The sequence below is a fragment of the Callospermophilus lateralis genome, chromosome 5, assembly GCF_048772815.1.
Source record: "Callospermophilus lateralis isolate mCalLat2 chromosome 5, mCalLat2.hap1, whole genome shotgun sequence".
Lineage (NCBI taxonomy): Eukaryota > Metazoa > Chordata > Mammalia > Rodentia > Sciuridae > Callospermophilus > Callospermophilus lateralis.
Genome location: NC_135309.1, coordinates 100741567 through 100758087, shown reverse-complemented (window position 1 = coordinate 100758087; position 16521 = coordinate 100741567). Strand labels below are relative to the sequence as shown.

The 16521-nt window shown below is 31.8% G+C and overlaps 1 protein-coding gene across 2 annotated transcripts in view; it reads left to right on the top strand.

Annotated features, from left to right (window-relative positions):
- Nucleotides 1–16521, top strand: part of Xrcc4 (X-ray repair cross complementing 4) — a 230745-nt gene that overhangs the window by 79565 nt on the left and 134659 nt on the right. For both annotated transcript variants that reach the window (XM_076856049.2, XM_076856050.1), the window contains exon 4: nt 10584–10750. In XM_076856049.2, the coding sequence (XP_076712164.1) occupies nt 10584–10750 (167 nt within the window). The remainder of the gene's footprint in view (nt 1–10583; nt 10751–16521) is intronic.

Sequence of the window (16521 nt, the reverse complement as noted above, 5' to 3'; positions counted from 1 at the left end):
TGCTGTTTCATCCAATAAGTACAGTGTAGTGCTTCCTTGTTTGAGGGAGTGGGAAATTTGCATTAAGTATCTGCCATTTTCAAATGGAAAATAACCAGAATTGTATCCAGCATTTAAAAAAAAAAAAAGATTTTACTGTTTTAACTTTCTTAGTGAAAGTTATGAGAAACCTAATTGTTACTAAACAGGATAAACTGGTTTAAATTCTGAAAAAGAGTGATTATGTCATTTCATACTATTAAGTTATATTTCCTAAGTGTCCCATAGCATGATATTTTGTCACATTATAACTTTCCTGCAGTGTTTGTTTGTTCACTGTTTCTGTGAGCAACAGAAACTTTATAACAGAAACAGTGACTCCCCGCCCCCCAAGAGATTTTTCTGTGTCATAGCCACTCTGGAATGCTATGTTAAAGTAATCAACCATTTTTCAAAGGCAGATTAAACTCAGTCTGACTAAGAAGAAAAGTTTTTTAATGCTCTTAGGTGATTTTTCTTCCTTTTTTTTCCCTGTTGTAGCTTATTTACAAAATCATTCATGAGCAGCTTATAGATACTGTTCACAAGTCCATAGGGACATATCAGTACTTTGCAGAGGTTACAATTGCTTATGCAGGACCCCACTACAAATAGGTGTCAGTATAGATGAAAACACAATGGTCCTGAATGGAGGAAATTCATGGGTTCTACATCTGCAAATTCCACTGAGGATTGAAAATATTTGAAAAAATTGTATATGTACTGAACATGTACAGACTTTTCCCCAAATATTATTATTCCCTAAACAGTACAGTAAAATAACTTACGTATCATTGACATTGTGTTAGATATTATAAGTAATCTAGGGGTGATATAAGCATGCAGGAAGATGTGCATAGGTTATATGTAAATAGCATGCTGTTTTTATAAAAAGGATTTGAACATATGCAGAGTTTGGTATCCAAGGGAAATTATGAAACCCATTGTCCCATGAATCCCAAGGCATAACTAAACTTTGTTTCTCATATTGGAAATATATTATTTCTTTATAAAATAATTTAAAATTAATGGGGATGATGACATGGACTTCTTTGGGGGCTATTTCTAAGCTTACTACAGATGCTGATTTAGTTTTCTTTCCGATTGTTACAGTAACAAATGAACACAAATTTATTGCCTTAAAACAACATAAATTTAGTATATTATAATTCTGTAGGTTAAAAGTCTAACATAGGTTTTCCCTAGCTCTGATCATTGGGCTACATTTTTTTTCTGGAGGCTTTACATAAGTACACATTACCTAGCCTTCTAGAAAGCTACCTTCCATCTTCTAGAAACCACCCATATGTTTGGTTCATGGCCATCTTCAAAGCCAACAATTTTGTATCTATCTTCATTACCCATCCCTTTGACTGCAGATGAGGGAAGTTCTCTGATTTTAAGCATTTATATAAATTGAGCTTATCCAAATAATGTAGGATGATATCCCGCCTCAATATCCATAGCTACAATCATTCCTGCACATTTTCTTTTTACTTGGTAGGCAACATCACAACTTCTGGGAATAAAAGTCTAGACATCTTTGAGGGGGCATCTTTCTTTCTAAAACATTTAGTAATAATTTGACCTTTTCAACTGTAGAAAGAAAGCAAGTGACTAGAGCATAGGAAGACAAGAGAATGGTAAGAGATGCCACTAGAGATATAGTCCCAGACCAGATTGTTGTCTATGAGAGTATTTAAAAAGAGAATGGGATGTAATTAAATGAGGAAATGGATCAGCACAATTCTTTATAACTTTCTGGGATGTTAGAAAGATTACGTATCCTGTACTATAAATATAGAAATCACTAGTTATATGTGACTATTGAGTAATAAATATGACTATTGTGACTGAGGAACTGATTATTTATTGGTTTATTTATTTGGTGCTAGCGCTTGAATCTGGGATTTTTTTCATGTTAAACATGTCTCTACCACTGAGCTTCATTTGCAATCCTAAAAATTGAATTTTTAACTTCAGTTAATTTAAATTTAGCCATGTGTGACTCGTGACTACTGCAGTTGAAAGAAATTTGATGTATCTTGGGAAAGATTTTACTATAACAGAAGAGGCAAAATGAACAGTTGCTGGAATCACAGGGATATGGAATTATAGGAAGGTTTTTGTTGTTTTTTACATTGATAGTATTGACATACTTGTATTTATTACATATTGGTTAGTAACATACTATCACAAATTTAGCAGCTTAAAACCACATATATTTATTATTTCATGGTTTCTATGGGTCAAGAATCCAGACAAGGCTTTTCTAGAATTCTTCTGAAAGCTGTAATTAAGTTGTTGGTCAGCATTGCAATCTCATCTCAGGGTGAAGGATCTGCTCAGATTTGTGTGGGTGATTGTACAATTTAGTTCTTCTTTGGGCTTAGACCTCAGTTTCTTGCTACCTATGATTAATTTTATGTGTCAACTTGATTGGGCAGTAGTGCTCAGATATGTGTTCAAACATTCTACATGTTTCTGTGAAGATGTTTGGGATGAAATTCATATTTAAAGTAGTGAACTTTTAAGTAAAACAGATTGCTCTCCATAAACTGGGTTGGCATCATCCAAAGGCCAGAATAGAACAAAACACTGACTTTGCCTGAGCAAGAAACAATTTTGCTAGGGAATGGTCTTCAGATTATAATGGCAACATTGGTTCTTCCTGAGCCTCAGGCCTATAGGCCCACTCAGCAGATTTTGGAGTTACTAATTTCCATGAATTATGTGAACCAAACCCTAAAATAAATATCTCTCTTCTATTCTCTTCTCTTCTCCCTGCCCCATATTTTCTCTGTATATATTAATTTGTAGGCCACAAAAAATTTCATAATTTATTTTAACAAAGTAAGTTCTAACACAAATTCACTACACATATACATATACCCTATTGCTTCTTTGGTTTTCTGTGGAAAACCCTGACTAATACACTGGCTGTTGGACAGGGTTCCCTCAGTTCCCAAATGATTGTTTATTAATGGTTATCCTCAGTTTCTTGCCATATGAATTTGTCCAACGTGGCTGCTAGTTTCATTGAAGCCAGCAAGAGGAGCTTCTGGTGTACATAGCAGTCTTAAATAATTCGATCCCTGAAGTGACATAGATCCATCTTCACCATTTTCTGTTGATAGAAGCCAGTATAGGAGCAGGCATAATCAAGGGGAGGAAATTGCATAAGGATGTGAACAGAAGAAAGTTTAGATAATCTAAACCATTTTAGAGGAAAATGAATTACCCTTTAAGCAGTCATTTTCCTACCTATAACCTTACAGTGAGTTTTTAAAAATAATTAAAATACGTTCTGAACTTTTTACTGTGGCCTACAAAGTCCTTCATTGTATAGTTTTTTCTCTTCCAAATCTCATCTCCTCTGCTTTCCCTCTGAGTTTTTTTTTGTCTTATACTGGCTTTCTTTTATCCCTTGACTATCACTACCTGTACTCAGCTTCTTCTTACAGCTATCAGCTCTTCATCTTGAAGTATTTGTTCCAGTATCACTTATTTAGCAAGGGATTGTTCCCTGTCTACAATATTCAAAGTTATTCTTCCATCTATTCACTGTCACATTGTCCACTTCATTTTCATCAAAGGTACAGCTATCTGAAATCATTATTTGATCACTGTGTACCATTGGATTTCTTCATTATAATATAAGCTCCAGCTGGGTATGGTGGCAAACTATAATTCCAGCATCTTGGGAGGCGGAGGCAGGAGAATTGCAAGTTTAAAGCCAGCCTCAGCAAAAGTGAAGTGTTAAGCAACTCACTAAGACCCTGTCTCTAAATAAAATACAGAATAGGGCTGGGGATGCGGTTTAGTGGTTGAGTGAAAAGTGAGTAAATACATTGTTTTTTCTTGTTCATAGTGATCTTTAATATCTAGCACATAGCCCATAGCCCATGCTCAAAAAATCTGTTAAGTACATAAATGAATGAATATATTCTTTTCAACCATGTAAGAATGTAACACATACTCCTTATTCCTTTGTAGAATTTAAACAGGATGGGTATGATGAGACCTAAAAGAGTGGCAGGTAATCCAAGGAAATATTTATTTATCAATATCTGCTACTAAAAATTAAAGTTGCAGGGAAGTAATAGTCAACCTTTCTTCTCCCCACCCAATTCAATTATTATTAGAAAATTCTCCTCCTTGATTGAGTCTGTGTATACTCTAATTTATCATTATTAATTAAAATATATAATTAGACTAAGATAAATTCTGTAGATAGTACTGTATTTTGCATGAATCAAAAGACCTATCATCTCTATTTTAAGATAGTAATGAACTAACTTATGATTCTCTAATCCATAGACTTTGGGGCTTTTTGCTCTCAAGGTTTCTTTTACTCCCACCAATGATTTTTGCAATTATTAAGGCCAAAAGAAGAATCTTAATATGATCTTAAAATGTCAAAAATATAGCATGACCTTAATATGTAAATAATTTGGTTCACTATGATTATAATTCATCATACTTTGTCCTTTTGGATTATTGTATTTTAATCATAAAAACTTATAGGATCCAAGATATTAAAAGCTTTCCTTGATCATCCAATTATCTTGTGTGTGTTTTTCAATAAACACTAAGAAATTTGTGTAAGAAAATATTTTATTTGGAAATGTGAGATTGTAGTCCCACAAATATTGTTTTCTTATCTCTTTAGGAGTTTTCCTTGCTATTCTTTTCTCACGAGATAATGAGACCAGTTGTCAACTTAGATATGTTGCTGCTGCTTTAGGATGTTCATTTGTGCTATTCTTTATTTAAGTCAACAATGAAAATTTCAGAAGGTACACATGAACAAGAGTTCACTACACAAAGATCTTAATACACATATAATTAATTCAAAATACTTAATAGTTGGTTATTATATAATTAGCTAAGATAATACCATTTAGTCATTTCTATTTTACATAACTCAATTTCCTGTGTTACTTGAATTTTATCATTATGTGTTACAATACTTCTGTATATGCCAACAGTAGCTAAAATATTCTGCATTATAAACTATAATGAATAGATTTTGCTTTTTTAAGTATACCCATACCTAAATACAGCAAAACATTGTTCTCATACAAGAAAACTTAAAAGCACATCATGAAAAAAGTATATTACCATTACTTACCTTGAAATAACATTCAGACAACTTTATCCCTTTTTTTCCTTTAATTCTACATCTTATTTCACAGACTATTAATGAAAATTGGTTCTGCAAGGTACTACTTTAATAATGTACACAAACTAAAACGTCTTAGTTGATGTGTTCTATTTTGGAAATCAAATCACTCCTTGATAATCCTCCTCTCCCTAGAAACACTTAGAATAGCCACAAACTCTTCCCCAGGAATTAGTTAGTTAAGATTATTTATAATATGTGTTTTGTATACTGTACCCATTCTGCCTATTCTTTATTCTTTGCACAGCCACTCCAAACAATGTAAAAACTGAGTACATGGCTTTATATATTCTTTTAAAATTGTTTCTTTAGCTTTAATTAAACCTACATATAACCACAGTTTTAAGTGCTATTAAGTAGTTTTAAGTATGCCCTTTAAAAAATTATACCAATAAATAAAATATACCTGAATTATTATGTTTTTGTTTTGTTTCATTTTTGGTGTTGGGTGTGGAATCCAGGGCCTTGCACATGCCAGGCAAGAGCTCTATTACTGAGGTACCTTCTCAGCCTTTGCCTTATATCTTTAAACAGCTTAAAGTATTTCATAGTTTGTATTGACAGAATCGCTGTCAAATTTCTTCTTTTTAATAACCCCATTGAAATTATATTCCTTTATTAATGAGGATCATTCTTAAAAATTAATTATAAGATCTTTTTTACATACTGAACATGTCCAGAGCTGGACAAGATTCTTTACTGGCTTTGGAAGAAATACATGATATGGCCCTCTGATCTCAAAAACCTTGAAGTGTAAAGGCAAGAAATGTATTTCTGAAATAACAAGGTAAAAACATAAGCAAAATGAATCCAAGTGATAAATTGTGATACTGAAGGATAAAATTAGAGAAGTCGGGCTGGGCTTGTAGCTTAGTAGCAGAGCACTTCCTAGTATGTGTGAGGCACTAGGTTAGATCCTTAGCACCACATAAAAAAAATAAATAAAATAAAGGCATGCTGTCATCTACAACTACTAAACAAAAAAAAGAAAGAAGAAGAAGAATAGAGAGGTCGTGACTGGGGCTGTTGCTCAGTGGTAGAGCACTTGCCTAGTATGTGTGAGGCCCTAGGTTTGATCCTCAGCACCACATAGAGGTTAATAAATAAGATAAAGATATTGTGTTGGAGGAGGAAGAGGAGGAGGAGGGGAAGGGTGGAGGAAGGAGAAGAGGAAGAAGAGGAGGGAGGAGGAAGAGGAGGAGGAGGAGAAATAGGTCAGTCAGTGTAGGTTGAATTTGTTAAGAATTTGACCTGAGTTTTGAGGTGATGTGATTAGTGTGTGACATTTGATCTTGACTTGAGGATTGTTAGATGGACACATATACAAAATAAATAAAGCCTTGGCTGAAAAGCATGGGTAAATTTTCTGAAATTGAGAATTTCTAATGCAAATCACATTAAAAATGCTTAAAATTATTTATTAGCTAGCATGAACTATTAATAGCCAATTAATGCAACTTGCTGTGATTATCATTCACATTTAAAGATCTCATTGTCCTCAACCTTTTTATAAAGAAAAATGAAGACATTTTAAAATTTTTGAAGATTATGGAGAGAAGCAGATTCCTATCTCCTGAATTCTCAATAAGTTTGACTACAAAAGGAAAGTTATTTTTGTCAACATGTCTATGCAAAAGAAAACATGCTTTCAAAATGCTTTAATTTGTGATTTCTGACTGTAGGTCAATAAATTGACATCACTATTTTTATTATTTATTATTTTAAATGGTGTAACTAAGATGTGAAGGAAAGCTGTACTAATGCTCTACATGTCAAACAAGAATCTAGAGCGAAAACCTAAAAATTTGTACAATATAATATAACTTTTGTGCTAATTTGCTAGTTAAAAAAAATAGCGTAGTTATCACTTTTCCATTGTGAACTTGATGTAGAGCTAGAGTAGGGAAATATTTTATGTTCCTCAGTTCATTAGGCTTGAGATGAGGCTCTTATTGAAGTTCAGTGCATACAGGCATATAGCCTCTTTTATCTGCAATAGTGTGGACAGGCTGGAACAGCAGTCATGAAGAGAGATTACTTCCAAAACTGACTCTGAACCATGTGTAGTACAAGCAGAATACTCCAGAAGACACAGCCACTTTCTTACTTTCTCATTCATTTGAAAATAAAAAAAAAAAAGAACAGAAAAGAAAAAAGAAGGAAAAAGGAAAAGTTAATTTGGATATTTCAAGTAGAATCTTTTTCTTAAAGTTTCTGAGACTTCCTTATTTTTATTTTTGGCAGGACAGATGTTCATATCTTTGAAAGATCCAGAGAATGGTGAATGAAATTAGAAAATCAATATGTAAAATTTTGCCTACTCTTAAGAAAAAATTATATTTAAAGTTTTCTTTTTAAAAAATATGAAACGCTAAGAAAAATAATTAAAATTTCTCTTTTGGGATTTTGAATAAATAAATTTGAGTCATAGTTTGATAGCAATTTTTATTAGTGATATAGAATTAATCCTTTATTTGTTGTCTAAGATAGAAATGTAGAGTGCTAACCCTGTATCTATATCTGCATTTATGTTTTACAGATTGCTTAATTCAACATTGAATGTGAATAGGTTATTTGTCCATTTGACATTTTGAAACGTTCAAGTTCTGAAAAATTCTTTTCTAACATGCCCATCTTTGTCAGAGATGCTTGACAATTGTGATAAGAGAATTCTAGATAAATTTTTTAGGCCATGTTTTACTGATAATGTAATCTGTTGTCTAAAAATAAAACAAGCTTAATTTTTCCTGTTTTACATTAACTTAAAAAAATAATGTTCTACAGATGACTTTGCCTTTAACTGTGTGTGTTTACAATAAGAGAACATCATGAGGTAAATGCTCAAATTTACTTTCAAGTTATATATTCTTAATTTTTTTTTGGTTGTTGGTTGTTTGTTTTTTAGTTACGGTGGTCAAACCCAGGACATTATGCATGCTTAGGCAAGCATTCTACCACTGAGCTACATCCCTAACTCTCTCATTATATATTCTTAGCTGGGTGCAGTGGCAAACACCTGTAATCCCAGCAACTCCAGAAGCTGACCCAAGTTCAGTGCAACTTTGGTAATTTAGTGACAGTATGTCTCAAAATAAAGAAGGATGGAGATGTGGGGCTGTGATTTTTGCTCAGCATTAGAGTGCTCACCTAACACATGGGAGACCCTGGGTTTGATCCTCAGCACCACATAAAAATAAATAAATAAAGTTATTGTGTCCAGTTATAACAAAAAAAATATTAAAATTTTTTTTTTTTTTTAAAAAAGGATGGAGATGTAACTCAGATTCAAATCATTTCTGGGTTTGATCCTTAGGACCACACACACATATACAAAAATTAAGTTATACATTCTTTGTATAAATGACACTTCCTTATTTAAATTTATACTTCTTAAATTCAAGTTTTCTTGGCCTTTTGATTATAAGTTTAAGAGAAAAAATAAATCAGGTATAAGAAATAGTCTGAATTTCATCTGAAAATACCTTTTTTTTTAGAATTTTTACAGATCTTTGTTTGTTTTATTAAGTATTTCTCAAAACTTAAATTAGGCCAAATATATAAGTCTAATACAAATGGGTACATTTGTTGTAATAAAAGAGATTTTTTAAAATCTGCTTTCCCTTCTTTTGTTAATAGACAAAATGTGATGAGATAAAACAAATTAAAGGGTTAAAAAGACATTATGACCTGCTTGGGTTAATAACAAATGTACATGTACAAATGAATGCATGATTTCTTTGTGGATCAGTAATATTTAGTAATATTTAGTACTCTAAAATTTTTTAAAATCTACTAATGACGTTAAAAAATGTACATCTATTGTTTTATTTTGCATTTTACATGAGTATATATAAATTCTTCTTAACACCTAGGAATCATCAGTATTTAGCCTTTTGGCAGGGTTTCTGTAATGTAAAATAATCTTCTACCCATATTTTCTATCAGAAGATTTAAAAATAAACTAGCAAACTTGATTTATCCAGAAACACCTACTTTCTGGGTTATATATTCAAATAATACTAAATGGAAGGAATGAGCTGGACTCATTTTTAAAGTGCTACCCAGAGAATAAACACTGGATTTCTATTTTAGTGGCTTCTAATTTTATTAGTAAATAGATATATTTCTTAGAACTCTCAACCATTGTTAATATGTATCTAACATTTATAGAAATACTTTTTGAAAGGGATACATTCTGGAAATGTTCTCCTTAGATAAATGGCATAGTAGAAATCAGTGATCTTCGAGGCAAAACCAAAACAAACACCCCAAAAAAACTAACAAACCCTTGGTTTTACTCTTTTGCTTATTCAGTGGTGTTAGAATCTTTCTTTGAAATTATTTATGTGTTTTGAACCTGACTCTTCCCCTTGCTGTCTGTTTAGATGTGATACCCTCTTGTATCAGGAAATATCCATAACAACATAGCACAGTAGAATCTTGACTCTGCCCCTTTAATAGACGGAATAACTACTCTGGATCTTACTTACTAATCTATAACATGAATATAATGATAGTTTCTTTTTGGTGAAGATGAGTTTGTTTGTGCTCCATTGAAGTTTTACTTCATAATGATTATTATGCATATAATAATAATTATGTTATAATCATTCTAATTTTACTATTGAAGGCAATTTTTATTACTAATCATTGCTTCATTATTATCATCAGTTAAATGGATAGTGCCTGCATTTCCTTTAGAATTTCATATCTTTTACCAAAACTGCATTATACTATTTTATTTTCAAGTGTCTTCTAGTAGGGGAATTGTGAATTTGGGAGAGGGAGGAATTATGACATTTTTTAGTTTTACCTTCATGAAAAAACACTCAAGTTTTACACTTACCATTACTTTTGAAAATTTATATTAATAAGTTATAATCTTAGACAAAGAAGTAATTACCGTGTGCTGCCCCCAGGCTTAATAAATTTCCTAAAACTCCTAACTATTGCTGCAATTTTGATATTTTTTTAGTATTCAGTTATATGCCAGTTATTCCATTTTGCCATATATTTAGCTAAACCTCAAGTTAAAAATCTTCATGTATAATTTGTTATTCCGAGCAGAGTGACTTAAAATTAGACTTTAACAAACAGATGGTATAGTATGGCTAATGGTATTTACATTGCTTTCTTTTCTGAAAGAAAAGAAAGTCACTCTACTTAACATTTTAAAAACATTATTTTTAGGCTATTTGATGATTTATATGATAATTAGTAAAAAAGTTGCCCAGTTTTATGTTCACTTTATTTATATCTGATAAATGCAGTACATTCCATCTTTTACTTTTTCCCCCTCAGAAGAAATTATGTATTTTAAAACAGAACTGCTCTGGCTTGATATTATCTCCAAACTAATCATGTTTTCCTCTCATTATAGTTTAGAATTGGATCCTTTAATCTAGAGAAAGTAGAAAACCCAGCTGAGGTCATCAGAGAACTTTTTTGTTACTGCCTGGACACCATTGCTGAAAACCAAGCCAAAAATGAGCACCTGCAGAAAGAAAATGAAAGGTTTCTGAGAGATTGGAATGATGTTCAAGAACGGTGTGTACCCAATGTGCTTGCATTATAAAAACTTTGAGTTTCTTTAAATTATAGGTTTAAGTAATTATTTATAAATTTATAATATATGTACAATATCCTAGATGGAAAATAAAATCTGTCATTCATTATAGTTTTACTTAATAATATTAAACCAAGGTCCTAATCACTATTGTGCATTATTGGTACATAAGAACAATTTTAGGTAATTTAGTATTTGTTTGCACCACCAATCTTATAAAAAATAAGAAGTAATTTGACATTGATTATCTCAATCCATTATTGTAATATCGATTAAAAAATTTAGGTAGTGAGACTGAGGAGTAACTCCATAGTAGAGTATATACTCAAACATGGATAAGCCATGGGTTCAATCCCCAATTCCTTCAAAAAATACTAGTGGATATTTATAAGAAAAGATTAGTTCAGCTTAATTTATAGGATTAATAATGAATAAAAAGATCTGAAATATAAATAATCACTGTCAATTCTCTATTTGGAATTAATAAATGGTAACTACTTTAAATGATGTGTGTTTTGATTCATAGTAGAGACTTATTTCTCCTGATTTATTGAAAATTCATATTACAATATTCATAGTTTTTTAAATGCTAAAGTAACTGTACCTATTGAATAAAACACTCAGTAGTCTTTTATTTTCCTGGCCTTTTTTCTTATTTTTTAATGATGATAAAAAGTTATATATTTTCTCAATTATTAACTTTTTCAACTAAGTCTTAATCTAGGCTTAACTAGTGTAGACTTGTATTATTATACTAGGTAAAAGATGTTCAAAGGAAATAATATGTAAGTCATAAACACTTATATCCCTGAAGAGACATATATGATAGTCATATGTTTGTGTGTGTGTGTGTGGCAATGTCTGAAATAATCATGTGGTGTATATAAAATAATGGTAAGAATCACTACATAGAGTAGATTTTTAATCTTTCATTCAAGCTAATTGATCTAAAGGATAAGAACATGGTGTCTTATTTAAAGTTACTTTTAGGGCAGCTGTTGTGATTGTTCTATATGGACATTGTTCTATATGAGGCAACATGATACATAGCAAAGTGGTTTACAACTATTCATGTGTAAGTATATGAAAATGAGAGTAAGTAAAATAAGTTATTTTTCTGTACATTCAATAATATTTACTATTCAATGCAATTCATGCAATTTAGTTACTAATACTTGGTTATATTTTCCTTTTATTATACTAATCTGTCTTGCTCTCTTTTAGCCAAATTACCTTTGATCTCCACTTATTTATTTATATATAACTATATATAAATAATATAAAATATAATTATATATAAAAAATGTAAAAGTAATGGAGACCAATACAATATTTATATATCAAGAAGCTATACAGAAAAAAAATTTATCCTTATGTTCTGTTTTATTCATTTTGGTATAAGTCAGTATCAAATATCTGTCTCCAAAGCATTTTTCGTACCTGTATCTGTAGTTTGGGTGTGTTTTTCTATTTTATATGTGAAATGAATCAGATTAAAGGAGATGCACTGTGATTGTAACAAGCCATTATATTTTTATATTTAAAACTCAAATTACCCTCTGTATGATTGGAAATTTGATCCACAAATTGGCCACAAAAATGCTGGCTGGTTACTTAGTACTTGAACAAATTGCTTTAAAATGTCTGCCAGAGGTTGAAAGAGGTTATTATCTCATCAGTATTCAACACCACTCCCCCAGAATTGAAAGCAGCAGGAAACGAAGATGAGGCAGTGGAGACAATTGCACCCTATGCTGTGAAACAGTATGTAAGGAGTACATATATTATGTGGACCACAGATGCTTGATTTGCTCTTCCTAAGCTATCCAGATTTTGCTTTTGTTCTACTAAGCAAGAGATTTTCTATTTGTTCAAAAGCACAGTCATGTATTCCTTTACCTGCCTTATTATGCTTGCTCCTGCTATCTTTTTTGTTGTTGTAGGTTATACTGGATTAGATCTTCAGAGGCTGACAGTGTGTGCCATTGGTTTCAAATGGCAACATGGGAGGAAAGAAAATCCACTCAGAATTCCAAGCTTTCATTTGTATATCAGATGTCAGATTAGTCCTTTATGTATTTCCTGAATTTGGTTTTTCTCCTTTGAGAGGAGAAAGTGGCCACTTTAGGGAGATTTAAATAAATACATCTTGGTCATGCCCAAGACTCTCCTCTAGAGTCTTAGGATCCTGGTAAATGAGCAGAGGATTTACAGCTCCAGCTTCCATAAGGCAGTGGTGCTGACCTAGAGTCTTTAAAAGATTAGAAGTGGGATAGGAGCATACTAAGCTAGGTAACTTATATTAGGGACACAAAAAGTAGAGAATCATTAGAAATGGGGCCATGATATTAAGCCCAGCTACAGTTCAGTTTTACGGCAGCCTCTGACTATTCTTTTGTCAGCTATGCATCTTGTTATCAACTATTTCTTCCCTTCCATATTACAGACTGCATATGGAGGGGAGGAGGTGTTAGAAGGGGAAGAGGGTCAAGCGTTTAATGCCTAGACTTCAACATATGTATTTACTATTATTTTTTAGTTACTATTTAATAATTGTTTTTGCTCCATTTTGAATGTTTGAACAAGTGGCATTACTGGATTTTTTAAATTTATTAATAAAGGAGGAAAAATTAGACAACTTGAATATGAATCTTCAGGTTATTAGCTGTATTTAGTTCACTTTTCCTACTTAATTTCAAATAACAACTTTCAAGTTCCATGTTACTGAATAGGTTTTTGTTTCCTCTTAGAATTCAACTTAGAAATTCTGGCTTTATTCTGAGTTATAGTTATTAAACACATAATTGGAGGCAGTTTTCTGTGAATTGAGTTGACACTGTGGAATAATCAGAATGGAAGACCTTGAAAGCTCTTCTGCTTTGTCTCTTTGCCTTCAAGATAGAATCATATTATCTACAGATGAATTCAGTCAGATTTTTAAAGACCTCAAGAGATATCTTCCTGTCTCCTTGGTAGCCCTTTACAGTGTTTAAAACACTCACAGTCAGAAAATTTTTCCTTACATTTATTGGTAATCTGAGTCCTTCATGGTATAGTTGAAGGCCATTTCCTCTAGTGCTGTCATAAGAAAAGATGAGGAACAGCTGTTCACCATCTTCAGGGCTTAAAGCCTTTTAAAATCTTTACTACTGCTTTCTTTTCCAGCTCTTTTTAGCATCCTTTGTCCTTTAAACTCTATTCAGATTTTCTTTTTCTGTACAACCCTGAACTGCATATAAATTTGGCCAGGACTGATTGTTAATATAATGATGATAACAGTGTTTCTGTTCCAGATCTTCATATTCATATATCTGTTGTTTGGTTTTGAGCTATCATTTAATCTGTTGTTTTATTTTGTGTGTTGTTTTTACATGAAATTGCTTCATTTTTTGCTCTTATTTTCATTATTGTTTCAACATGTTTTTGTTCAATTGTTTTGCCACCCATAATTATTTCATTTTGAATATTCAGTATTTTTCTTTATTTAGTTTTTTATCTTTTTGTTATTTTTAAAAATTACTATTCTTTGGACTAAGACCATAGGTATACCTCAGTGTTAAGGCTACTAACAGCTTTATTATTCTGTTGTCATAGTAACTGTTGAAAGAATGAAGTGTCATTAGGCATTTCCTGTTTGATATTATTATCTGGTATGACTTTGTCTTGGAGATGATCCTTAGACTGGTTGCAGTCTGCTCCAGTTGTAAGTGGGCTTACTTTTAGTGCTACTGGAATTAACAGTGAATCTTGTGTCTCCACTTGACTAATACTTCCTACCCAGTTGTTAAGACAGAGGCTTGGCAGGAGCCAAGTAATATGAAAGTCACAGTAATATTGTAATGGCTCTAGAAGAGGACTGGCATTAAAATCAGGTAGACAGATGCTATGTGTGTTTTACTTTCTAAATATTTAGAAAATGGTTAGTGTTCTCCAAGTCTGTTGAGAAAGTAATAATGAAGAGTAAATTCACATCCTGCAATTGCTTAAAATAATACTTTATTCTAGCCAACTGTTACTATCAGTTTTTGTGGAAAATGTTATCCAGTTTGAGAATTAGAAGTGTTTTTTTAATAATTTATTTTAGTTGTAAGTTGGACACAATACCTTTATTTTTATTTGTTTTTATTTTTATGTGAGGATTGAACCCAGTGCCTCACACATGCTAGGTGAGCACTCTACCACTGAGCCACAACCTCAGCCCCCAAAAGTGTTTTTTGAAACAAAAATATATCTTAAAGCTGTGCAAGCAGGGTTAACTCACATGATACCATTCATTCTATTGACTTTGTTTCATTGTTACAGAAATGATGTCACTTTTGATAATGTAATTCTGGTACTGCTTATTTATATTAAAATGTTTTAATGAAAATTTTATGAAATTTCACTTTTATATTTATTTTTAATTTGAATGTCATACAAATATTAATTTAAATTAAACTTTAGAAATTAACTTGAAATTAATAAGTATACCCAATCTTTCCTGGCTATAATATTTGAAGTGATATACATGGAAAGTAAACATGGATTTAAATCATATAAGTTGTTAGTTGATTGCTATTTCTAGAATTTTAAAAATGAAATTATAATATTATTTAAGGTTTTTATTGTTTATATATATTTTGGTTCTTACTTTGTATAAGCATTTCAAAGGTTTGTATGTTCTATTGGCATTTTAAACAATTTTGTTATTATATTACATTGGAAAATGTTACATAAAGATGAGAATATGCTTAGATAACCCTTTGCATTTGAAATATAGATACAGTAACATACTCCTTCTTAAAATAAGCCATTGACATTTTTGTAACTTTTCAATTTTGGCCCTATTTTTTCCCCACATTTTTTTTGTGTACTTCTTTCTCAGAGATTTGATCGATCAATGAAATATTGTCATATTAATATTTATTTTTATTTCATTCATTCATTTTTGCAGTACTGGGGACTGAACCCAAGAATACTCTACCACCAAGCTATGCCCTCCTAGCTCTTTTTTGTTTGTTTGTTTGTTTGTTTTTTGAGACAAAGTCTTACTAAGTCACCAAGGCTGGCCTCAAACACGATCCTGCAATCTTGATGTCTTGAGTTACTGGAGTTATAGAGTGTGCCATCATACCCAGATCTGGGTATGCACATAGGGTAATAATGCTCAGTTTTATTCTACTATCCTTCCTAACCCCTTCCCCTCCCTTTGCCCCTGACAAATGCTCAGATCCTGTTATATTAATATTATTTACCACAAATTATTTTAAAAGCCAAAGAATATAAAAACTATTACTGTTAAAATGGTGTATAGCTGTTAAATGAGTGAAAAAATATTATCCAGTTATGTACTCTATGTTACATAAATCAGCAGTGGGCCACACATATGACAGGGGTGCCAGAAGATTGAAATGGGGTTACAAAATACCTGTTGCCTAATGAAGTTTTAGATGTCCTGAGATTGTAGCAGGATGCATTACTAATGTGTTTGGGGAGACACTGGTAAAACCAAACGCGTGTTCCTAGTCGTTTAAGGTATAGCACATATGTTTTAGTCTGCTGTTTTTTTGTCACTGTGACCAAACTACCTGCAAGAACAACAGAGGAAGAAATGTTTATTTGAGACTTTCAGAAGTCTCAGTCCACAAATGACTAACTGAGCTCTGGGCCCAAATTAAAGCAGAAAGAATATCATGGTGGAAGGGGATTATAGAGGAAAGTAGCTCAGGACATGACAACAGGAAGCAGAGAAAAAGCACTGCTTAAAAGGGAC